This window comes from Vombatus ursinus, unplaced genomic scaffold (genome assembly GCF_900497805.2).
Source record: "Vombatus ursinus unplaced genomic scaffold, bare-nosed wombat genome assembly UNPS02005286.1, whole genome shotgun sequence".
NCBI lineage: Eukaryota > Metazoa > Chordata > Mammalia > Diprotodontia > Vombatidae > Vombatus > Vombatus ursinus.
Window position 1 is genome coordinate 15,374,944 of NW_020945064.1, and position 27,073 is coordinate 15,402,016.

Below are 27,073 nucleotides of genomic sequence, written 5' to 3' on the forward strand. Positions count from 1 at the left end.
TTTTCTTGGTAAAAATAGTGAGAAAACTTTCTCTACCAATTACTAATTTGTGATTGCCACTTAGAGGCTTAAAGAGTTGTCTGGATTAAATGACCTGCCCAGTCATATAGTTAGTTATGTGTCAGAGGTAAGACTTGAGGTGGGTCTTCCTGACTTTGAGACCACCTTTCACCCAATACACACAATGGAGTTTACAGGTTGGCAGCTGTGTTAGTGAAGAAAAGGGAAAGAATCTAAAATATGGTGTGAGGTTACAAACTCTACATGCAACTTTGATCCCAACTGCAACACAACCTCTCTACAGATTGCCCCCACTTATCTCCTTCCCCATCCCTTCTCTCTACTTTCCTCTCCCCTGCCTACCCTCTCTTCTCTCTCTCGTCCTTCAATCTCTTCATATCTACTGAGTTCTAGAAAAAGCTATGTGTGCTATCTCCCTCCTTTTTTATAAAATCATTTTTATCTTTTAATTATCTATGTATATCAAACCATGAGTCTCCACTTTATAGTACTTTTTTTCTTAAAAAAGTACAGTAAATTCTACACATTACTTTCAAAATTGTTCTGTTGGTCATTACTTCCTTCTGCCCTCTAACGTGCATGTAAAAAATGTTTCAATGGTCATTTGTAGGAATCTAAACGCCCTAACTAAAAACTCCTCCCCCAATTAAAAACTGAGGGAAAAAATTTGAATAACAACTCTATTCTGAGAACAATTCACAGTTTGATATAGAATCTTCTTTTTGCGTTTGGTTGTATGTAGTAAGGCTCTTTTTAAAGTGTTTACTAAATAGAGAATGAAAAAATAAGAACTATTCAAAAAAATAAAAAAGTTGAAGAAGTGAGCACAGATAGCTTTTTCCACAGAAATATGGCTACAAAAGAAAACAGAGAAATTATAGCTTGGACGGACAGTAGAGTCAAGTGAAAGTTTAGGAATAAGGAAGATCTGGGCATTTTCAAAGGCAGCAAAGAAAGAACCAGGGAATAGGAGAGCTTAAAAATTAGAGGGGGGACAACTATTAAAAGGCAAAGCTCCGAAAGAACGATGAGGTACATGAGATCAAAAACATAAGCACAAGGTCTGGTGTTGGCAAGGACCACCTCATCCTTTGTAGCTAAAAACAAAGGAAGACTGGAAGAGAGCAGGCCTTAAGGGCAATTGAATTGGCAGAGCCAGCAAAGGCGTCTAGAGCTCTCAGCCCACAGATGGTAAGAGGGCTGGACAACTGGTCAGAAGGAGATTACAAAGGTTCCTTTGCTGGTACTAGGGAAAGGATTCTGTTGCATTGCCAATACAAGGATCTATAGTTCCAAGGGAGGAAGGAGCACCAGCACACCAGAGCTTGTGGCCTCAGGGGAGCAGGGACCATGATCACAGTTTCAAGACAGAAAACAGTGCTTGTGTCACTCACAGACCAGAGCACAGGCTAGGAGAGGAATAAACACACCTCTCCTTAGATCACAGAACTTTAAAAGAACTGAAAATTTACAGACTCCCAGAACCAGCTCTGAAAACAGCTGAACAAAAACCTGAAATTTGGAAAGTGTCCCCTCCACCCCAGAAGCAGAGCCGAACTTTAATATGAAATTAAAAGTCAAGAAATAGGCTGGGAAAATGAGAAGAAAAAAAAAGATCCTGATCACAGAAAGTTACTATGGTGACAAGGAAGATCAAAACAAACTCAGAAGACAACAAAGCCTCAAAGAAAAATATGAATTGGTCTGAGGCCCAAAAAGAATTCTTAGAAAAGCCCAAAATGGATTTTTTAAATCAAAGAATAAAAGTAGAGAAAAAAATTGGAAAACTAAATAAGAATGATGCAAGAAAATCATGAAAAGAGCCAACAGCTTGGTAAAAGAGGCACCAAAAAATACTGAATGAAATAACACCTTAAAAAAACAGACTAGGCCAAATGGTAAAAGAGGCAAAAAAAAAAAAAAAAATCCAAAGAAGAGAAGAATGCCTTAAGAAGCAGAATTGGCCAAATGAAAAAAGACATACAAAAATTAACTGAAGAAAAAAACGCCCTAAAAAGTAGAATTGACCAAATGAAAAAGGACGTACAAAAGCTCATTGAAGAAAATAATTCCTTAAAAACTAGAATTGAGCAACTAGAAGCTAATGGCTCCATGAGACATCAAGAAACAATAAAACAAAATTAAGCCAATGAAAAGATAGAAAAAAATGTGAAATACCTCATTAGAAAAAACAACTGATCTGGAAAACAGATCAAGGAGAGAAAATTTTAGAATTATAGGACTACCTGAAAGTCATGAACAAAAAAAGGGACTAGACATCACGCTTCAAGAAATTTCAGGAAAACTACCCTGATATTCTAGAACAAGAGGGTAAAACAGAAACTGAAAGAATCCACCAAGCACCTCCTAAAAGGAGTCTCAAAATGAAAACTCCCAGGAATATGATAGCCAAATTCCAGAGCTCCCAAGTCAAGGAGAAAATACTGCAAGCAGCCAAAAACAACAATCTAAATATCATGAAGTTACAGTCAGGATAACACAGGATTTAGCAACTTCTACATTAAAGGAGCAAGGGCTTGGAACATGATATTCTGGAGTGCAAAGGAGCTAGGATTATAACCAAAAATCACCTACCCAGCAAAACTGAGCATAGTCCTTCAGGGAGAAAAATAGATATTCATTGAAACTGAGGACTTTCAGGCATTCCTAATGCCTGAATTACTTTCAAATACAAGACTCAAGAGAAGCATAAAAAGGTAAAAAGTTAAGAGACTCATAAGGTATTCAATAAGGTTAAATTGTTTACATTCCTATATGGTAAGATAGTTTATAACTCCTAAGTACATTATCATTATTGAAGCAATTAGAAGGCATCTGCATAGACAGAGGTCATAAGAATGAGTTGAATATGATGGGATGATTATCTTAAAAAATAAAATTAAAGGCTGAGAAAGAGAAATGCACTAAGAGAAGTGGAAATGGAGAGATGGAGTAAATCATCTCACAAAAAAGACACAAAAGAGCTTTTACACTGGAGGGGAAGATGGGCATGAACCTTACTCTTGTTGGAATTAGCTCAAAAAGGAAATAACATAAACACTCAGTTGGGCATAAAAATCTTATCTTACCCTACAGGAAAGTAGAAGAGGAAGGAGATGGAGGGGAGGGGTAGCGGATAAAAGAGAAGGCGAATGGGAGAAGGCAGTAGTTAGAAGCAAAACACTTTTGAGTATGGCCAGGGTAAAAGGAGAGAGAGACTAAGATAAATTGAAGAAAACAGAACGGAGGGAATACACAATAATCATAACTGAAAAAATTTTTACAGTATATTTCTCTGATAAAGGCCTCATTTCTCAAATATATGAGTCAAATTTATAAGAATACAAGTCATTTGCAAATCAATAAATGGTCAAAGGATATAAACAGGCAGTTTTCAGAAGAAAAAATGCTCTAAATCACTACTGATTAGAGAAATGCAAATTAAAATAACTCTGAGTTACCACCCCACACCTGGGGAATGGCAGAGCAAATTGTGGTATATGATTACAATGGAATACTATTGTACTACAAGAAATGACAAAGCAGGATGCTCTCAGAAAAACCTGGAAAGACTTACATGAACTAACGTAAACTGAAATGAATAGAACCAGGAGAACATTGTACACAGTAACAGCAATATTGTATGATGATCAGCTGTGGATTACATGGCTATTCTCAGCAATACAATGATCCAAGATGAAAAAATGCTATTCCTTTCCAGAGAAAGAACTAATGGAGTCTGAATGGAAATCAAAACACCCTTTTATTTTTAACTTGTTTTTTTGGTCTCTGTTTTCTTTCACAACATGACTAATATGGAAATATGTTTTACATGACTGCACATGTATAACCTATATCAAATTGTTTGCCTTCTCAATGAGGGGGGAGGAAGGGAGAAAATTTGGAACTCAACATTTTTTTAAAATGTTAAAAATTATTTATATGTGTAATTGGGGAAAATATAAAATATTAAATAAAATAATAAAAGCACCATGAGAAGAAAAAGAAGAGGAAGAGAAGGAAGAGAAATTGATAACAAGTTTGTAGTTGGTGATGAACTAGACACTACTCAATATATAAGGGCAGCTAGGTGGCACAGTGGATAGAGAGCTGGGCTTAGAGTCAGGAAGACTCACCATCCTGAGTTCAAATCTGGCCTCAGATACTGACTAGCTGTGTGACTGCAGACAAGTCATTTAACCCTGTCTCCCTCAGTTCCTCATGCATGGATAACTGGCAATAATGAAATATACTTTCCTATGACAAAGGTAGAAATAGTGACTTTAAACAGTTTACTACACACAGCAAGTGATCAATAAATGTCTTCTGAATTTAGCTTTCAAGAACAGAATATCAGAATAACAAAAAATGAATGACACTAATAAATGATAAAACCCTAGGGCTGTATCCCAAAGAGATCATAAAAAAAGGGGAAAGGACCCACATGTACAAAAATATTCATAGCAACTCTTTCTGTGGTGGCACAGAATTCGAAATTGAAGGGATGCCCATCAACAACTGGGGAATGGCTGAACAAGTCGTGGTATATGAATGTAATGGAATACTGTTGTGCTATAAGAAATGACGAGCAGGCGGATTTCAGAAAAACCTGGAAAGAATTACATGAACTGATGCTGAGTGAAGTGAACAGAACCAGGAGAACACTATACACATTAACAGCAACACTGTGTAATGATCAACTACGACAGACTTAGCACTTCTCCACAATACAATGATCCAAGACAATTTCAAAAGAGTCACAATGGAAAATGCTATCTATATCTAGAGAAAGAACTACGGAATCTGAACACAGATTAAAGCATACTATTTTCATTTGTTTTCGTTTTTTTCTTTCTCATGGTTCTCCCTTTTTATTCTGATTCTTTCACAACATGACTAATGTGGAAATATGTTTAACATGATTGTACATGTATAACCTATATTAAACTGTTTGCTGTCTTGGAGAAGGGGAAAGAGAGGGAGGGAGAAAAATGTTAAACTCAAAATCTTATAAAAATGAATGTTGAAAACTACCTTTACATGTAATTGGAAAAAATAAAATACTACTAAATGTGGAAAAAAAAGGTAACACCATCTGAATGTTCAGATCACAGGAGGCAGAAATACTACTCTACACAGGTCAGAATGTTTCTATAGAATTGTGGGGGCAGGTAGGTGGCACAGATGATAGAGCATCAGCCCTGAAGTCAGGAGGACCCGAGTTCAAATCTGACCTCGGACCAAACACTTGACATTTACTAGCTGTGTGACCCTGGGCAAGTTAACCCCAATTGCCTCCAAAATTAAAAAAAAGAATTGTGTGCTTTATTATAAGATAATGAAGACTGTAATATCTATTGCCTAGATGTCAACATGCTTTTGGACACTCTTATACAGCTTGTCTAACAGTATGTACATGTGTGACAGACAGTAAAGATCGATAATAAACTGGGCCCAGAGTTGAAAAGGAGGAAAGAAGGATAGAATGCTTTCAGGAAACTTCAAAACTATTTTTCTGAACCAAGGATTCCCATGAAAGCAAGATTTTAGTGGTGCTGCACTGTAGCAGTGAGTATACAACACCACTGCCTCTGAAGAGGCAATATGAGTATTGAAGGAATTGTGGGAATTGGGTGAACCACAAGGATATCATCTTGGGACTCAATTCTGGATCTAGCTCAGTGCCCTTTCTATTCAATTATGGGTCTAGTCCAGTTTCTATCCTATGAGAAAATTTCATTCAATTATAGGAACTGGGAGAAAATCTTATTGCATTGTCTGAACCCAGCCCCACATGGCTGGGCTACCTCTACCTGCTGCTTAGAGACCTTTAACTAAGGACCTAGGTTATGCTGACCAGAAACCTGGTCAGATCCAAAGACTGAAGCAAGGAATTTTCTTACAATTATATATCTCAAGCAACCCATGTGACCCATATGACTTATCTGAAGACTGGCAACATATTGGTTAATCAGTTATTGTTTCCGTGTCCTTTCTGACTAAACGCAGTCACTTCGGGGGAGTGGGGCACCTCTTCTTCTGATTTCAGGAACTGAACCTATTCACCCTCCCCTTTCCAGTTCACAAAGTCTTTAATCTTTCCTCCAATTAGAAATCAGATTACCTAATGTTATATTCTGGCTAATCATTTCCTTTTAATTAATTAAGTCTTATTTGACTGTTTTTAATGCATAAAAATTAATCTCCTCCTGTATTCAGGATCCAATACCAAAGCTGAGGAAGGCTGGGTCCCAATTTGCTATGCAATTAGCATTCACTGTTTAATAAATCAATATACTTGGAAGCTTGAACCTTTGTTTCTTGTCATTTCATCTTTTACCTGCTACAGTTATCACAGAGAGCAATGGAGAGGCCAGTAATGGGTATAATAAGGTTACAACTGTAACCATCATGATATTCCGAAGTACACCAGGGAATTATAAGACAGGACAAGAAGAAGGGGTGGTCACACGGCAAGAGAGATGACAAGTGAATGACCAGAGCATTACATGGGTAATCTCATGATGTAGGAAGACATCAAAGAAGGATGCCACAGCAAGTTGGGTACACTCTCACCCCTTCTGGGAGATCATGAACAAGAAGATGCAAGATGACTAGACAAGAACGGGTTATGATATGCATTAATGAATAGAATTCTCAATTCAATGAGATCACAGATCTCGTTGAATATGAGTATTTGATGAAGGATATTAACAAAACAAAACAAAATGTGTCCAGAGAAAGAAAGTTAAGGTTCCAGAAACCAAGGCCCCCAATTGAAGTAAATGGGCTGTGAATATGATTCAGTGTCACATCACTGGATATTCAAGCAAAGGATGGATATTCACCTGTCAGTGAAATTGTAGAAGGGGGATCGGGCATAATGTTGGACCAGATAACGTCTAAATTCTCTTCCAACTCTAAATATTCTATGACTAAGAAACAAAAAGATGGATAATTTTAAGAAATATGGATGCTTTTCAAACAAACTGCGGGCATAATCAACTGGTAGGCCAAAAAGAGCCAAAAATGGCTAAAACTGACAACTAGAGATGCAGCTAGACAAGCCATAAGAAGTAGAAATCATACCAAATAATATGGAACATAAGAAAACAGCATAATTATATAGGGTTAGCATCACACAAACAAGAAAAGGATATAGTTATTGCTGGTATAAATTATAACAATTATATTATCAATTGATAAAGAGCTAGGTCTAGAGTCAATTAGAGCCAAGTTCAAATCCAGCTTCAGACACCAGCTATATAAGCCTGGGCAAGTCACTTAATATCTGATATGTCTCAGTTTCCTCAACTGTAAAAATAAGAGCAATAATAGCACCTACCTCACAGGGTTGTTTCAAGGATCAAATGAGATAATATTTGTAAAAAGCATTTATCACTGTGCCTGCCACATAGGAGCTATATAAATATTAATACCCTTTCTCTTATGAAGAAACCAACAGAATTTTGTGCAAGCAAACTATTGTATATGATTTAGAAGCACAGAAAGTGTAAGTCATCTTTTTTTATAGGTCATATAGACTAGGAGGTAAACAGACTTGAGGAAGTTTTATGTCTGCCCACTTACGAAACATGTTCCTTGGATGGTGGAATTCTTGAGGCCTACTTAATTCAGAATACATTAATGTGTAAGAGCTAAGTGGTAATTACTTTGCCACATTCAATATTGATCAAGTGCCTATTAAACTACCACCGCCCACTTTTTTTAGTTTAGTTTTTTAAGTGTATATAATATATATATATATACACACACATACACATATATACACATATATACATACACATATATTTTAAGTCTATTCAGCAAATGTGAAAGGAACTATGCAAGGTCCTGGAAACTCAAGAGACACCAAATGCAACAGTCTCTGACAACAAGGAGGATACAACACGCATATGGACAAATCAAAGGAGGAAGAAGCGTAATCACAGAGAAGATAGGGATGAGGGGGCAGCGGGGGAGGTGTGAAGTTTGAATATTTGAAATTTGGATAGTTTGAAGGAAGATCAAACTTCTGAATGGTGTGAAGGCATGTGAGGCCTCCAGGATGGCTGAAGGAAGGCTCCAAAGCAAGAAGTGGACTGCTAAGTTCAAAGAACACTTCATAGCACAAATTGGCTGGAATGTAAAGGGATGAAGAGGACTAATAGGAATTAAAGTGGAAAAGCAAAATCAGAGACAGAAAGGTGATGGTGCTAAAGTGAGGTGAAGGGGTCTACATTTTTATTCTAGCGACAACAACAGTGAAAACTTTTAAAGGGAGGATGAGTGGAATGGGCTGTGTGTACAAGGGGGTGAAAGAAAGTGACTGCACACATTAGGGCCTGGAGAAGGTTCTTTTTGCAGCTCTAGAAAGAATGGCTAAACAGGGGAGAGAGGGGAAGCGCAGGCCCTAAGTAGGAGGTCATTACAATAGTCTGGGTGAAAAATGATGGGCACTGGATTAAGAGGGTGGTTATGGGAGTAGATAAGAAACAAATACAAGAACTGGGGTAGAGGCACGACATAAAGTTTAGAAAAAGCAAGAATATTGTTAATAGTAAAAGAAATGTCACTCATGAAGTTTTGTAGCCTGGAGAAAAGGCTAAGGGATTTATCACCTGTTCTGAAGCATATGAAAATTTATATGGCCAACACAAATCAGTTTTATTTCCAAAAAAGGATAAAGTAAGTGATAGGGAAGATAAACTATAACATAGAATAAATTTCTTTATTTTCAGAGTGATTAAACACTAAAGAAGTTTACCGAGGGAGATTATGACACCTCTCTACTATATCTGAAATATTTTTTTAAAAAGAAGATGCACAGAATTGAGAAGTCTGAAGTAATGGGAGTTGAGAAGATGGGTTCAAGGCCTTCCTCCAAACACAGACCAGTTGTGTAACCACAGACAAGGACTTAACCACTCAAGAGTCCCAAGAATCTTTCAAAGCATGCAGTGTTTTTTCCACACTGTAAGTTTCTCACATGTATTAAAAACCACAGATCCATACCAACTCCATGCCATTCTACCCTCCCAAGCATTTTTTTTTAAACCAAGGTTAATTGAGCCATGAAGAAAAAAATACTAGTCAAGGGACACATGAGTATAAAGTATAAAAAAAAACTTCCAAGGAACATGATGCTAAAATATACATTTCAGTTCTATATTATAATTAGTTAATGGGAAAGGGAGAAAAGAATTGACAAGGGAAACAGATAAATGGAAATGAAGAAAAACAGAAGGGGAGGGAGAAAAGTGGTAGAGAAAGACAAAGAAGTATAAATAAGAGAGAAGAGTTACATATTTTCCACTAAGTTCTGATAAGATAAAGTGTTTGTCCCAAATGTTCATTTGTCAAAGGTTAGAGAACTATCTAGTAGTAGAGATCAAATCAGAACTCCACCAATCTAACATCCTATCACCAAAATCATTATGTCTCACACCACAGTATAATCTGTCTGTCATTTAAATATTCTACAATTATGGCTACCCAAAAAAATACCAAAACCACCCCAGAACACCTTAATAAAAAAATTAACTGGATTTTACATTAAGTGAACGCATAATATATAACTAATTTATTCCTAAGAAGAAATCAAATGTACTTGTTTGTATTCCCTTACCGAAATATGGGGGTATGGCCAGGCTTTGGTTTATTCCAGGTAAAGTGCGAAGGAACTGAGAGAAATTGGTCACTAGACAAATCTTTCTTTAAAGGATGCTGAGACCCAGGGCTATCATCTATGGTAGTCTCTAGGGATGGTGATAAATTTCCTTGGTCATCTGAACAAACATCTATTTTTCCTGGCAAAGTGGCAGTTTGATCCTCAGAAGTCTTTCTTGTTTTTAGAGGGATGTCAGTCTCTACACAGCACTGAAACGAAAAGTGTGCAGGACTCAGGCTCTGCACACCATGGAGAGAAGTACTTAGCCATGTGTCTTCTGTTATACTCCCCCTGGGAGAGTGACCAGGAGAGTGAGTTGGTGAATGATGAGGTGAGAGTGAACCAGCGTAACAAATCTCAGCACTGGAGTGTCGTCGCTTCCCACATGGGGAGGTAGGTCTTGATGAAGGTCTGGATGTTGGTCTAGGGCTAAGCCAATTTTCATCAGTGATACTAGTTCTAGGAGAATGACAAGGAGACTGTCTAGGCGATAACGAGTGTCCAAATCCATACTGTTGTTGCCAAGATTCGTCACCAGGACAACCTCTTGGAGAACCACCAGGAGAAGCTAACGGAGACCCAAGTGTAAATCGGGCAGCAGCTTCGTTGAGCTCAGACTCCACATCATCATAAACATGAGAGACAGACTCACAAGAAGAAGCATCTGAGAACCAGCTCCTGGAAGAGATGCTGCTGGCTGGGCTTGGACTGAGGGATGAGTCTCTGTACGATGGCTCAAGAGGAAGATAGAGGTGATCCCTAGAAGGTCTTTCCAAAGAATCACCTTCTGAGCCATTTGTGTGCAGTCCATCTTCATGAGCATCTATTCCTTGATGACAGCTGGGAGAAATGGATGTAATTTGAATACTAGGGCATTCAAAGGGTTTGGGACCACCTAGTGGACTATACTTAGATTCAGGAATCTCACAAATTCCTTCATAGTTTTTGTGACCTTGCAGCTGAAGAGGTGGTGACAAAACGGAGGTGTGAGACTGTAATCCATGGTGAGGAATACAAATTGGCTGGTTTACAGTTGATGGAGATTGATCTACATTAAAGATGTAAATGGATGCACAGTCAGCTGGTTCAGTATCTGGCAGGGAAAGAAAAAAAAAAACACAATGACTACAAATAATGTAAATGAGAAGAACATAAAAAATGAAGCTGAATGCTTATTAACTGTTATAACAATTGTGGTTCCCAAAGAATAGAATACTTCCTTTCTGTAGAGAAAGGGGACTACAGGTATGGAATGTTGTACACAATTAAAGACACAGTCACTATAGTCAGCAGATGGCTGTACTTAGCTATTTTTCTTTGTTACAAGGAAGAACTCACAGAAAACTGGAGGAAGAGAGAGGGAGATAATCATTTGATGTAAGAACAAAAGTCATCGATAAAACTTTTAGAAAGAAACTGAAAAGGGACAGAGTCTCACAGAAGATAAAACGGACAAGTTTGATTGCATAAAATTTACACGTTTTGTACAAACAAAACCAATGACGTAAAATTAGAAGGGAAATGGGTAACCAGGAAAAAATCTTTGCAGAAATTTGTCTGATAAATGTCTCATATCTAAGATATATAAGAAATCGATTTAAATTTATAAAAGTAGGAACTATTCCAGTAGTAAAAGATATAAACAGGCAGTTTTCAAATGAAGAAATCCAAGCTATTTATAGACATATAAAAAATACTCCAAATCACTAATAGAGAAATGCAAATTAAAGCAACTTAAGGTTCTACTTCACACATGCATCACTTTGGAAAAGATGACAAAAGGGAAAATGACAAACGTCAGGGGGACTATGGGAGAACAGGAATGCTAATGCACGGCTAGTAGAGCTGTGAAGTAGCACAGCCATTCTGAAAAGCAATTTGAAACTATTGCCCCAAAAATGATCAAACTGTACTTGCCCTTTGACTCAGAAATACCATTAGCAGGCTTGTACCTTAAAGAGAACAAAGTAAAAAGAAAATGGATCCATGTGTACAAAAATATGCATGGTAGCTCTTTTCATGATAAAGTAAGGTGATACCCACCTATGGGGCTAAATGATGATATATGAACATAATGGAATATTATTCATAATGCCATGAATGTAATGGACTGTTGCAATGGGAAAAAAACTGGCAATTTCAGACAAAACTGGAAAGAATTTTATAAACTCATATAGAGTGAAATGAACAGAAACAGGAGAACAATTTACAAAATGACATCAGCATTAAAGAGAAACAACTTTGAAAGACTTTAGAACTCTTGTAATGAAATGATAAATTACAATTCCAGAGTAATGATGATAAAGTAAATTAGCCACCTCCTTCCAGAGAAGTGATGGACTTAAAAATGCAGAATAAAGCATATATTTTGGACATGGACGTTTACTACATGGACATGTAGTAAATTATTTCCTTTGAGTATGCCGATTTGTTAATGAGGGTTTTCTTTTTCTTTACCGTTCACCTAGGTGGAAAAGTGGGAGGGAGAAAAAATAAGTATTTGTTTATTTGGGAAAAAAAAAAAAAGAAGAAAAAATTTTTAAGAGAGGAAAAAAAAAAAAATCAGTCCACTACCCTACTCCCCAATCAACATTTTAGGTCAGCTAGAGATCTTAAAAATTATGCACATACACTTGTATTTCTAACATTTATAGAACTGTAAAAAAAATAATAATAATAAGGTTAACACAATCTATGTAGGCCAATTAACTCAACCTAGAACAGTGCTAAAAATTTTAGGCCAAGTTAAACCTCTAAATGCATATATTCTTAATCTACATTTGCTGACATGGTTGAGAGAAAGATTACTCAGCACCCTTAATCACATCCAGCATTTTGCTAGTTATTTAAAAAAAGAGACAGAAAGAATATAAATGGTTCAGTGAAACCCATCACAACTGCTACAAAGTAACTCAAAGGTCACGGCATGTCAATAGCACTACCTTCACATAAAAGTCCAAGTCCTTCCTGGAATAATTCAATCCAAGCCAATCCTGCCATATTGAGTGCCCCTTGATATCTTCCCTATATAAACACCCCATATGTTCAACAATTACTAAAATAGAATTGGGCACTATCAGTTTTATTACTGACATAAATATTTGTTGTTGTTGTTGTTCAGTCATCTCAGTCATATCTGACTCTTCAAGAACCCATTTGGGGTTTTCTTGGCAAAGATACTGCCATTTATTTCTCTATAACATAAATATTTACAAACACTTAAAATGTCCAGCACAACAGGCAAGGTATTTATGTTCATACTAGTTATATAGTTGAACTTGATTATCTTTACCTTTGGCATTAAGAAGTAATAGTATTTGTAAAGTACTTTACATGTTATCTCATTTGATTCTCAACAATCCCATAGGTGATATAGTTGCACCCATCTTAAAGATGTGAAAAGTGAGTCTTAAGAGTCACATAGATAATGTCTGAAATCCTGTTTTCTAATTCTTTTCCTAATCCTATGTTTTTGCTCTTCTTTATATTCTCATCTATTTGCACAGTTCCTGGCACATACTATGCGCCTAAGACTGCTGAATGAAGCAGGATTCAAACTTAGGTTTTCTTGACTCAAAATCTAGTATTCCATCTACTGTGACACTTAGCTGTCTAATTAATTAAAAGCTAGATTGCACAGTGAATGCTGTAGAAGTTCAGAAAAAGAGACCACTAAAGATCCACTTAATGAGCACTTCATGGGGGAAACTATAGAGTTGAGAAAACTACAATCCTTCTACTTAGACAGGTTTGCAAATTTGTTTCATCCCTGACTCCTCTCTTTCATTCATCTCACATATTCAATCAGTTGCCAAAACTTATTGTTTCTGCCTCTACAGTATCTCTTGAATTTGACCCCCTTCTCATCCACAGAGCCATCATTCTAATTCAGACCATCATCAACCTGGTGCCTGGATTTAACTCCTGATTTGTTCCTTGCCTCAGGTCTCTTCTCATTTGAATACATTCTCCACACAGCTGACGATGATCTCCCTAAAACACAGATGAAATATTTGCCTTCTCAATAAACTCCATCGCATCTTATTATCTCTCTCTCTCTCTTTTTTTTGGGGGGGGGGCCTACGCAATGGGGTGAAGTGACTTGCCCAGGTTCACACAGCTAGTAAATGTCAAGTGTGTAAGGCCAATTTTGAACTCAGGTCCTCCGGACTCCAGGACCGGTGCTCTATCCACTGCATCACCTAGCTGCCCCAACCTTAACATCTCATGAGTCAAATACAAATTCTACCTGGCGCTAAAAACCCTTCACAATCTGGTTCCAACCTATCTTTCCAGACTTGTTTTACATTATTTCCCTCATGGTCGCTATACGCCAAACAGACCTTACAGTTGTTATTTCCTGTCTCTGTGCTTTTGCATTGGCTGGCTGCCTTCCAAATATGAAATGTTCTTCTTCCTCAAAAACGCCTCTTAAGACTCTCTATACTCCTTCAAGCCTAGATCAAGTGTCACCTTTTACATGAGGCTTTTTCTGATCCCCATCTGCTAATGCCTTCTTCCCCCTGAAAGCAGCCTTTATCATTTTTATATATACTTCTGTGTTAGAGGTACTTAACCCTTTTTTTTAATGTGACAGGGACTCCTAAGGCAATCTGCTGAAGCCTATGGATGGACCTTCCTCAAAATAATGCTTTTAAGTGCATAAAATAAAACACACAATATTACAAAAGAAACCAATTATACTGAAATACAGCTATCAAAATACTGAAAAAAACCAATTCATGGACCCAAAGTTAAGAACCTGTGTTCTATATGAACGTGTTGTCTCCTTCAAAAGAATGTAAGCTCCTTGAGGGCAGGAATTGTTTCACATTGCAACAATAGAGGACTAATACTTATTGACTGAATGGGCCCAGAACAAGAGTAGTACATAAAGAGTGATCTAGATCATATCTGAGAAATTGTGCAGAATATTCAACGATCCAAAGCTGCTCTGCACCACAAAGACCCTACTATTTAACACCAATATTCTTCCACTGATGGCAAAAAGCTTCAAATCCTTGAACAGTATAACATCAGAAGAACCAAAATTACAAATAACTCAAAAGATAATATAAAACTGACCCTAGAATTGGAGTCATACAAACACAAAATTTCAAAACAAAGAAAAGGAAAGAGGACTGTATAAGAAATTGTTGCATTTATTTAAGAACTACACATATTAAATTTAACATGGTTGTGTTCTGTTTGTGTACATTTCTGCATTTTCTTCTTTTGTGCATTTCAAGAAATATTTTATTGATGCTTTTTTCTCATGTCTATCACTATCTCGTAACCATGCTCCGACTCTCCACTCCCCCCATACCATCAAGCAGAAAACCTCCCTTGCAACAAATATGTATAATCATGCAAATAAATCAATACTTAGGTTATGTGTAAGAATACACAGCTCCTTTTGTGTCTCTGGTCCATCACTTTTTTGCCACCACAGATGAGGTATATTTCAGCCTGGATCTACCTAAGTAAGATCAATAGCTGCTGCTTTGGTCAGGGTTCTAAAGTCTTTCAAAGTCATTTCCCCTCATACTATTAATGTGGTCACTTGTGCAACATGCCCTCCTAGTTCTACTCCTTTCATTCTGCATCTCATCTAAGTCTTCTTATATTTCTCTATATATGTCATAATTAGGATTTCTTATTCACATTCCACAGTTTGTTCAGTCATTTCCCAGCAGATAAGTATCTATTCTGATTCCAGTTCTTTGCCACAACAATTAAGTACTACTATATCCTTTTTTAATCACTGTTTTTTTCCAATCAGCAAAAATTCACATTCTTGATTCAGCCAAGTTCCAATCAAACTTCAGATACTTACTGGTTGTGTGATCTTGGGCAAATCACTTAACAACTGTTTGCCTCAGCTTCTTCAACTGTAAAATGGGGATAATAACAACACCTACTTCACAGGGTTGCTGTGAAGGTTAAATGAAGTATCTGTAAAAGTGCTTATTAGGCACAGTCCCAGCACACTATAGGTGCTACATAAATGCTTATTCTTTTCCTTTTCCTATTGCTCCCTACCTTCACTTCCCAACCCTCCCACTGAGAAAGAAAAATAAAACCTGTTAAAAATGTGTACAGTTAAGCAAAACTAAATTCCAAATTAGTCACACCCCCCAAAAAAAGTCTTATTCTGAATCCTTCCCCACCTGTCTGTTAGGAGGTGGGTAGCATGTTTCATCATTAGTCCTCTGGAATTGTGGTTGATGTGGTTGATCAGTATACCAATCAGAGCTCCTAAGGCTTTCAAAGCTGTCTTTATAACATTATTGTTACTGTATAAGTTATTCTCCTGGTTCTGCTCACTTCACTCTATATCAGTTCATGTCTTTTCAGGTTTCTCTAGATAATAAATATTCCATCACATTTATATACCATAATTTACTCAGCTATTATCCAATTGATAGAAATCACCCTCAGTTCCCAATTCTTTACCACCACCACCAAAAAAAAAAAAAAAAAAGCTATAAATATTTTTGTACAAGTCCTCTTTTCCTGAACACTCCATCCTCTCTAGGTTTTTTTTGACATTGATCTCTGCAGGTAACAGATAAAGTGCCAGGACTTGGAGTTAGAGTGAACTGAGTTCAAATTCTTATTGAGACACCTGTTAGTTGTGTGACAGTGAGCACAAAACTAGAGAGAACAGAGTATCCAGGAAAAGAGGGTGACTGACTCTCAAAGGTCGCAGAAAAATCAAGAAGAATGAGAATGGAGAAAAGGCCATCAGATTGGGCAAGTAAGAGATCACTGGTAATTTTGAAGAGAGCGGTTTTGGTCAGTTGAATGATGCTGTGTTATATCTAAACCTCATTAAAAATGGAAGTAAAAAGGAATATAATGAATTGTTTTAAAAATTTGTTTCCATAAAGCAAAGACTCAATACACACAATATTTATAAGCAATAAATGAGGGCAAGAAGAGGAAATGTTATATAAAATTTCAATTCCAAAGTCATATCTATCAAAAAGGGTAAGGAAACACCTTCAAAATATTATGCTGACTTTTTTCCAAGTATACTGTTTCTTAATTAATAGTTGTTCAGCTCTAAGCAGTACAGAAATGACCGTGGCAGCACAGGGAAATGCCCTAGGCAGGCTCGAAGAATTGCCGAAAATGTGTTGCTAAAAACAGACCCTGAAGTGCTGTGGCAAGCCTCCAAAATCCTGCTCTCCACTCAAACCCAACATAGACTGTTTCGCACCCAGCGCCCTCACATATAACATCACATCTTACAGTTATCTATGTTGGTGTCTAATTGCCCCCAGTAAAGTAAGCTCCCTGGGAGCTGAAATTCTTTTCTCAACTTCACAATCCTCCAGCGTGGAGCACATTAGTCGGCTAAAATCATAAACTTATATCCCCATTTTAGAGATGAGGAAACTGAAGCCCAGAGAGGGTAACTTAGCCAAGGTCATGCAAATACTGATCTTGAGAGCTGTATTTCTTTTTCTTTTTCTGCTTTTTGGTGAGGCAATTAGTGTTAAGTGACTTGCCCAGGGTCACACAACTAGTAAGTGTCAAGTGTCTGAGGCGACATTTGAACTCAGGTCCTCCTGACTCCGAGGCCGGCGCTCTATCCACTGAGCCACCTAGCTGCTCCTAGGACTGTATTTCAAACCCAGATCTTATGACTCAAATTCCAGCATTCTTTCCCTGTACCACACTGCTTCCTACATAGGTGACAAGGAAGGAATCCAAGATGGCTTTTATTAGTGCTTTATGAATTACTAGATCAAAGCAAAACTGGTAATACAGTAATAATGTATCATAAATTGTATTTGCTTTGCAGTCTGTGTACAATCAGGATGCATCCTATATCTACATGAGGCAGCAAGGTGGTACAGCAGGTAGAGCACTGGTTCTGGAGTCAAAAAGACTCGAGTTCACATCCAACTTTATACAGTTACTTCAGATTTGTTCAATCATTTTTCAGTCATATCCGACTCTTCATGATTCCACTTGGGATTTTCTTGGCAGAGATATTGGAGTGGTTTACTATTAGCTTCTTCAGCTCATTTTACAGATGAGGAAACTGAGGCAAATAGGGTTAAGAGACTTGCCCAGAGTCACACAGTTAGTAAGTGTCTGAGGACACATTTGAACTCAGGAAGATGATTCCTGATTTCAGACTTGGCGCTCTATCCACTGTACCTCCTAGCTGCCCTTACAATGTTACTAGTTGTGAGCAGGTCACTTTACTTCTGTCGGCCTCAGTCTCCTCATGTGTAAAATGAAGGTTAATAACAGCACCTACTTCCCAGGATTGTTAAGATAACTGTAAAGCATTTAAGCTGGGGGCCTAGTAGCAGGTGCTACATAAATGTTAGCTATCATATTCCTTATTATTGTATTTGTAGAACTTTAAAACAATAAGTTGCTAATTAATTATTCCATAAAACTAGTATTCGAAATTTACTTTTTATGTGCTAAGGGGATTGATGCTACGGTGAAAGAAGTACTCAGGGGATCTGGAAGGGAAAAGGAAAGCTTCACAGAAAGAAGTGGATTCAGAAGGAACAGAGACAACCTGAAAGACAGGAAGCCAGAAGGGAGACAACATTTCTGGGAGAGGAAAACCATGAGCAAAGTTTTGAAGGCAGAAGTGTTTGCGTGTTGAAGACAAGCAAACAAATCTGCATGACCAATAAAGCAAGCCCAAGCTGGAAAGTAATGCGAAATTAGAGTAGTAAAACCTTGGAAGGACCTTGAAGAACATGGTAAGCAGTTTAAATCTGACAGAGAAACAACAGGAAGCCACACAGACTTATGAGTAGGGATATTCCATGACCAAAATGGCATTTAAGGAAGCTTGACATGGCCTGTCAGCTAAATCAGAGACAGGAGAAGACTTCAGGATGCCACAAAGTAGGAATCTTAAGTGAGATTAAGAGGATCTGTGCCAGGCTGGTGGCTATGAATGAGAAAAGATGAAGATCTGAGAGAAGAGACAAAAGATATAAACAGAACTTAATGAAAGACTGGTGTTAGAAGCACAAAAGAAAGAAAACAAAAATGGAATTTTGTGAAATCTGCAACACCGTCTACCAAAAGCAAGGAATAGTAAAAATTCAAATGACAGAGAAAACATCCTTGGGTTTAAAATAAATAAAAACACATAAAACTCCTAAGAGCAGCTAGGTCATGCAGTGGATAGAGCACTGGGCCTCAAGTCAGGAAGACCTGAATTTAAATCTGGCCCCAAACATGTACTAGCTGTGTGATTCTGGGCAAGTCACTTAACCTTGTTTGCCTCAGTTTCCTCATCTATAAAACGAACTAGAGAAGGCAATGGCAAACCACTCCGGTATCTTTGCCAAGAAAACTCCAAATGGGGTCATGAAGAGTAAGACATGACTGAACAACACCAACAAAAACTCCTACGAGGCCCTACCTACTACTTACAATAAATGGAGCCAAAATCAAATGAATGTATATTTACAGGCATGCAAGAATGGGGAATGTTACCCCTTCAAATATATATGCTTTAAAATTAGAAGATTTTTATTTTCCTGGGCCATAACTGTTTCTCTTTCTAACGTGCAAGTCCTTTTCCCTCCTTCCTATTTTTTATATGCTCCCAATAAATCTATGGTGAGAAATGTTTTTAATTTGGTTTGGAGTGAGTCTCCTTTGCTCTCATCCCTCACTGCCAGACAAGATGCCAAATCTTGTTTCTCTCTCCACATTTCTTGCCTCCATCACCTTCTCTCCACTCACACATCCAGCACACTTCTCACCTAGACAGACGATAATGCAACAGACTACTAATTGGTATCACTGCCTCAAGTCTCTCTTCTTCGATCTTTCCTCCACACAGCTGCCAAAGTGGTATTCTTAAACCCAGATCTGACCATGTCACTGCCTACTCAAGAAGATCCACTGGCTCCCTAGTGACTCTAGGATCAAATGTAAACTTTTTCAGCTATGTACGACACCATGGTAAAACCTGATCAGGTGATTAGGGAATAAAATGCACAAAATACACAGGGCATAAATACAGAAAAGCAGAGCTATTAAGCATATCACTTATTGACCAAAATGCAAGAAAAATTATAATAAAGGCATTTGAAAAAAGGATTAAATTTTGAACAGAGACTGAATAATTTAATCCTAAAGAAGTTATGTGTCAAAGAATAAATCACAGGAACAATGGATAAATTTCATACCAAAATAACATGATAAATAATAAAAGTTCTGGCATATAGCAAAAGCAGTCTTCAGAGGAAAATGTATCACTAAACAGTTTCATGAACAAAATAAGAGATCAATGAATTGAGCATGCAACTTTAAAAAGTAGAAAACAATTGATAATAAAATCCCAGCTAAACACAAAAATATCAATTCTGGGAAAAAAATCAAAGAGATCCACAAAATCAAAATCAAAACATTTAAATGATAAAACCAGGAGCTACTTGGTAGGGGAGAAAATCAGTAAAATGAATAATCCAATAGCTAATCTTACTTTGGAAAAAATACCACATACAATTCTCAAATAATGAAGAAATGAAAAAAATTAACTAAAAATAATCTTTAGCCAACAAAACTTATTATTTTTAATGAAATGGGCAAATATTTACTAACACATGAAATAGACAGATTAACAGAATAAAACTTAGAGAATTTAAATAACCCATTCGCAGAAAAAGAAATTGAACAAGCCATACAGGAACTTCCAAAGGAAAAAAAAACTTCGGGACCAGATGAATTTTCAAATGAGTTCTAACATAAAAGAACAATTAACTCCAGTATTACATAGTTTTCAAAAACAGAGAAAAAAGACAGCCTACCAAATGCTTTCTATGAGACAACTATAATCCTGATAACCTGATAAACCAGGTAGAGGGAAAACTACAGACCAATAGTACTAATGAATATCAATGTCAAAGTATTGAATAAGATATGATCAAATAAGCTACAACAATATATTTTTTAAAAGACCATAAAATACAACTGGGTTGTATTTATACCTATAATGCAGAACTGGTTCAATATTAGGGAAACTACAAACATAATAAACCCTAATAATAATTAAAAACACTGTAAAAAAAATCACATGAATTTCAGAAGTAGAAAAAGCTTTCAATAAAATAAAACTCTGCTGTCCATTATGAAGATATTAAAAGGTATAATAAAACATGGACCATTACCTGGTCATTAGTATTAACTAAAACTAGAAACAAGCATCTTCTGCAACGAAGAAATTCTAGAGGCTTTTTTCAATTAAGATCAGGGTAAGGCAAGAACATCCACTTGCACAACTAATATTTGATAATAGTTCTAGAAATGTTAGATACAGCAATAAGACAAGATAAAGAATTTATGGTCAATCTCAAGCAAAAAGGAAAAGAAATTTTTTTCATTTTGAAAGTGAAATGCTATACACAGAACCTAAAAGAGTCTAATGTTATAGTAAAGTAATATATAAAACAAATGCACAAAAATCACTAGTCTTTTTGTGTATTGTCAACAAAATTCTCAGCTGAATGCATAAAATATTTAGAAGTCCATCTATCAAATACCGAAGAATTACATAAACAGAATTACAAAACAATTTTTACAGAAATAAAGTCAGACAAATATTTGAAAGGATATTAATTGACCATAGTGGACCATGACAATGAAATAAAAATGACAATATTACACAAATTAATTTACAGGCTGTCATTCCAAACTGCCAAAGGGTTTAACTTCACAGAACTAGAAAAAAAATAATGGAATTCATCTGAAGGAACAAAAGGTCAAGAATCTCAAAGGAAATCAAGAGAAAAAAAAAAAAGAAGTCAGAGGGCAGGGCTAAAAAGCAGTGATCATCAAAAACTATTAAAAAAAATCAAAGTTAAAAAGCAAAAATAAAATAAAATAAAGGTGAGTTTATGGGGCAGCTAAGTGGTACAGTGGATAGAGCACCAGCCCTGGATTCAGGAGGACGTGAGTTGAAATTCAGCCTCAGACACATAACACTTACTAGCTATGTGACCCTGGGCAAGTCACTTAACCCCACTGCCTAGCCAAAAAAAAAAAAAAAAATTTAAAGCTTACCAGTGGAATAGATTAGATACATAAGAACCAAAAGTAACTGAAAATAGTAGGATCATATTTGACGAACTCAAAGACTACAAATACTGGAATAAGATCTTAGTACTAGAGAAAATCTGCTGGGAAAATTGGAATTCAGTCTCAAAAAATTAGTTTAGGCCAACATCTCACACCATATACCACAATAAAATCCAAATGGAAACAGGACGTGGGTGTAAATGGTAATATAATAAACCAATGAGGAATCAGAAAGGAAATACTCTTCTCAATTATAGATGAGTTCTTGTTCCCATCAGGGAACAGAGAGGATTGGTAAAGATAAAATGGACAATTTTTTAAAACAAATTTTTATTTTTTTTCAATTCCCAATTTTCTACTTCCTTCTATCCCTTCCCCCCCTCCATTGAGAAGGCAAGAAAAAAGATAACTATTATATGTATGAAGTCATGCAAAATATATTTCCACATTAGCCATGTTGCCAAAAAAAGAAAAAAAAAATAAAGTGGAAAAAAAATATGCTTCAATCTGTACTCAGAGTTCATCAGTTCTCTCTCTGGAGATGGACAGCATTTTTTATCATGAGTAAAATGGAAAATTTTGTTAACATAAAATTGAAAAGATTTTGCATACACAAAAATCAATGAAATAAAAGTTAGACAAGAAACAGTTAAATGTGGAAAAGTCACCTTCCAATAAAGGAGACAGAAAAATGTTAATATGACAGAAATATTGTTAATATCAAATAATATCTATTAGCTGACACTTTTTTTTAATAATCTTAGTAATGTCAGAATTCTAGTATAGTCCTTATACACCTACTCTTAAGACATGGATTAAGATCTTGATTAGGTTGAGATGAACCATACCCTAAGTCCCCACCCTGGGATTTTACTTTGTAAAGGAACCTAGCTTGAACTGGATCTCAGCTCCTAATGTCTTTCCTTGTCCAGTTCGTTGAGCTTTATGAGAGTTAGATCATGAAGGTAAATTAACCAGAATGAGTGGAATGCCAAGGGTGACTGGGATCTCATGACCAGGCCTTGCTACCAAATATGCCCCTCTCCCCCTTTTCTCTTAAAAGTTTAAGAAGCTTTTCCTGTGAGTCTGCTGGTGGAACATGCCTTGGGATGGCAGGCTTGCTAACCTATTATCTCAATTAAAGACACTTTATTCCTCCCCTCATGAGTCTGATTTATTTCAGGACTTGCCAAAGATCTGATATTCACAAGGAACTGATGTAAATATTTAAGGATAAGAGACATTCTCTAATAAATAGATAGTTGTTCAAAGGATATGAACAGGAAAATTTCCTTTTTTTTTCTTTTATGGGCATTTCTACATGCACATTAGAACAGAAAACTAAGACTGTACATGGACCTACAAAACAGAAGAGGGACTAGTACACAGACCTATGGGATAGCCATGGTTAGCAAGTGTGACCTCAATGAGGATCTAGCAAAGAATGAGGAGTGGTCAGATCGGCGAAAACCAGAAAGGACAGTGTCACAAAAACCTAGAGAGAAGAGAGTGTTAAAAAGAAGAGTCAAAAGCTAGGAGAGATTGAGAAGGATAAGGATAAGAAAAGTCTGTTAGATTTTACAACTAAAATTACATTACTAACTTTGGAGAAAGCAATTTCAGTTGAACAAGGAGATCCAAAAGCCATAATCACAACCCTGTAAGGTAGGTGTTTTAAAAATGAAATAACAGACTAGGAGAAATTAAGTTATTTATCCAGGTCCCACAGCTATTAAATATCTGAGGAAGAATTTGAACTCAGGTCTTCCTAACTCCAAGTCCATCATCCTATCCACAAATATACAGTGTCAAGCCAAACACATTCCTACACTGGCTGCATTCAAAATAAAATATCTTATTCTGTATCCTGAATCTATGCATGCTTCATCAGTTCTCTAGAATCATAGTTGGTTTCTGTATTGATCAAAGTTCTCTAGTCTTTAAAGGTCAATTAAAAATGTTATTATATAAATTGTTATAGTTCTACTTACTTCATTCTGCATTAGCTCATACATATGGTGCTCCCAGATTTTGCTGAAACCATTCATTTCATCATTTTATAGGCCCAATAATATTCTATTATGTGTGTATATCATATATATACACACCATATATATACACACACCATGATTTCTTTTTACTCATAATGGATGGGTATTCCCTTAGTTTCCAGTTTTGGCTATTATGAAAAGAGCTATTATTCATACATAATGTTGGACATGTGGCTCCTTTTCCTCTCTCTTTGATCTCTCTAGAGCAGCAGAGGCTTACTATTGGCTGGGTTAAAAGGGTATGTACAATTTAGTAATTTTGGGGGTATAATTTCAAATTACTTTCTAGAATGGCTAGACCAATTCTCAGTTCTGCCAACAATGCACTAGAGTGCCTGTTTCCACAGCCCTTCCAACAATTATTCCCATTTTTGTCATCTTTTACAATATGAAAAGTGTGAGATGGAATGTCATGGATGCTTTAATTTGTATTTATTTTTTCTTTGGAGTATTTTTTTCATAAATTTGTTGACAGCTTAGATTCCCTCCTTTGAAAATTGCCTTGAATGGGCAAATCTCAGAAGAAAGCAAACTATCCATACCCAGCAAAGTTAAGCATAATCCTGAGTAGAGAAAAAAAGAAAAAAATAAATAAATAAAAGGACATTTAATGAATTGTCAGACTTTTAGGATTTTGTTTAAAAAAAGAAAAGGCCTGAACTTAATAGAAGATTTGACATATAAGATCCAAGAGAAATACAAGGTACAGATCAAAGACTAATTACAAGGGACTCAATAAGGACAGAATGTTTACCTTTTATATAAGGAAATGTAAAATGTATGTCTAAGAATGTTATTAGTAATTGGGTAGTTCATAAGAAAGATTGGAGTTGACCTGAGTATATATGATTTTAAAAAGTAAAACAGTTTAGGAACAGGTAAAAAGAGTAATTATTTTATACAAATGAGGTACAAAAGGAAGAACTGATACAGAGGAATTAAATGGGGTTGTAGGGCTGGTAGTTCTGGAACCCTACTTTTATCAGGAATGGGTTTAAGAATCTCTCTTAAACTACAATACATATATATCTAGAAAGGTACAAAAGTCTTCTTAATTCAGAAAGCAATAAAAGGCTAAGGTGATGGGGAGGGGGGAGAAGATAAGGAAGGGATTTTTAGAGGGGAAGGTGAGGGAATAGAATGGGGGAGTAAGAGAAGGGTGTTTAGATTAACAGGAATAGGAGGATAAGTGAGTGATCCTTGGAGGAGGGACAGGTTAAGTAACAGGAGGGCAAGGTAGCAGATAGAAGTAAAGCAGAGGAGTCAGGAAGGATAGGAAATAAGAGAAACACACACAAACATAAAAAAAGATCAACAGTAGAATTTACTAGAGAAAAAAAGCAGGGGTAGTAATCATGCTCTCAGACAAAGTTAAAGTTAAAATATTTAACCATAAGAGAAAAATAGGGAAACTACACTTTATGTCAGCCATATTAATCAGAATTGTTTTAGACTATTTAGAATAACAACAGTATAAGGCTGGAATATTGCTGTGGTGTAGGAAATGACAAGTTGGTGGACTTAGAAAAATATGGAGAGACTCGGACTTATGAAGGAAAAGGTCATCCACCCTCAGACAAAGGACAAATAACTATAGTACAGTCTTACATAGATGCATATGAATGTGTATACCTATATATGAGTATGATTATAAATATCTAAGTATATGTACATGTGTGTATGTATGTGTATATGTATATATATCTGTGTGTATATGTGTATATATGTTTGCATGTGTAGAGGTGTGTGTGTGTGTGTGTGTGTGTGTGTGTATGTATGTGTATCAGCACTTAATTGTAGCCTTCTTAGGGGGAGGGAGAACAAAGTAAAAAGGGCACAGCAAGCAGAAAACAAAAGAAAACTTAAAAAGAAGCAAAGAAAAGATAGACAGCTCTGAACACAATGTGCAGTATTTATCATATAGGCTTTCTTGAAATGGAAATTTATTGCTGTATATTTTGAATCCTCTCTTATGTTCTGCTGTGCACCTAGCAATGCTTTTTTCTTTTCTTATTTTGTATTTAAGGTTTAATATTGAAGTTTATAATGTTTCTTTTTCTTTTCTTATTGTGTATTTAAGGTTTTTTTTTAAAAGCAAACTATCAACAACAAGAAACAATGGTTCAAAAAAAAACAAACAAAAACAAAAAACAAAACAAAAAAAATGGTTCAAATCATCAATAAGAAATCAAAATTAAAATTAACTCTGAGGTTCCATCTCACACCCCTTGGATCAATAAAGATGACCTCTCCCCATGACAACACACAATCTGACATAGGCTATACATATATAATCATACTAAACATTTTATCCACATTTTAACAATAGCAATTTTTTTCTCCAGGTATAAAAAGGATCAACCATAATTAACAAGCATTTATTAAGCACTTTCCAATGTGCTCAGTACTGTGATAGACACATAAGTATAGATATGGTCCCTGACTTCAGGAAGCTTATAATCTAATTGAGGAAAAGGAACACTATTACACAGTCATCAATTATGAACAGAGGACAGAAAGAATGTGTCAGCTATATATCAAAAGAAGAAAAATTGAAGATTATTCCACTAATTTTACTCAAATCTCTCCTGATTACAAATTGTGTATTATAGCCAGAGCTCTTATATGCTATGTCTACACCAAAATCTCCACAAAGGATTATCCTCAAATTGTACTCTCACTCCCTTCTGCTTGCTTCAGGGTATTTCCCTTCCTTCAAGTCAAAGATAGCCTTCAGAAAACATGAAATGCCCATGAAAGACTAATTATTTTAATCCTCACATTCTATCCATACTGTTATATGACAGAGAAGTATGGAATATAACTATTTTCAAAGAATTAAAAATGAGTTATCATACAGAGGGCAATGGAAAAATGCAAGGTGAGCATAAATAGGAAATATATAATCAATGAGGAACTTCAAAGAACAGCAATAAAAGATGTCATCAAGGAATTCTATGATAAGAAGACAATAAAGAAGGAAGGAAACAATGATTAATTGCCTATTATGCTCCAGGCACTGACTATGCTAAGCACTTTACAGATATCATCTAATTTGATGCTAACAACAACCCTAGGAAGTAGGTGCTATCATTATTCACATTTTACAGTTAAGGAAACTGAAGCAAAAAGATGGGCTGACTCAAAATTTGCAGAGGCAAAGATTGAATCCAGGGCTTCTGACACAGGCACATGATTCTTTCCATGATACCATACTACTTCCCTATACCATAATTACTGTGTCTGAGAATAT

General features: G+C 36.1%; 1 protein-coding gene across 2 annotated transcripts in view; it reads right to left on the reverse strand.

Moving 5' to 3' along the window:
• Window positions 1–27,073, reverse strand: part of NFATC3 (nuclear factor of activated T cells 3) — a 180,051-nt gene that overhangs the window by 115,123 nt on the left and 37,855 nt on the right. For both annotated transcript variants that reach the window (XM_027846877.1, XM_027846879.1), the window contains exon 2: window positions 9,650–10,784. In XM_027846877.1, coding sequence (XP_027702678.1) covers window positions 9,650–10,784 — 1,135 coding nt within the window. The remainder of the gene's footprint in view (window positions 1–9,649; window positions 10,785–27,073) is intronic.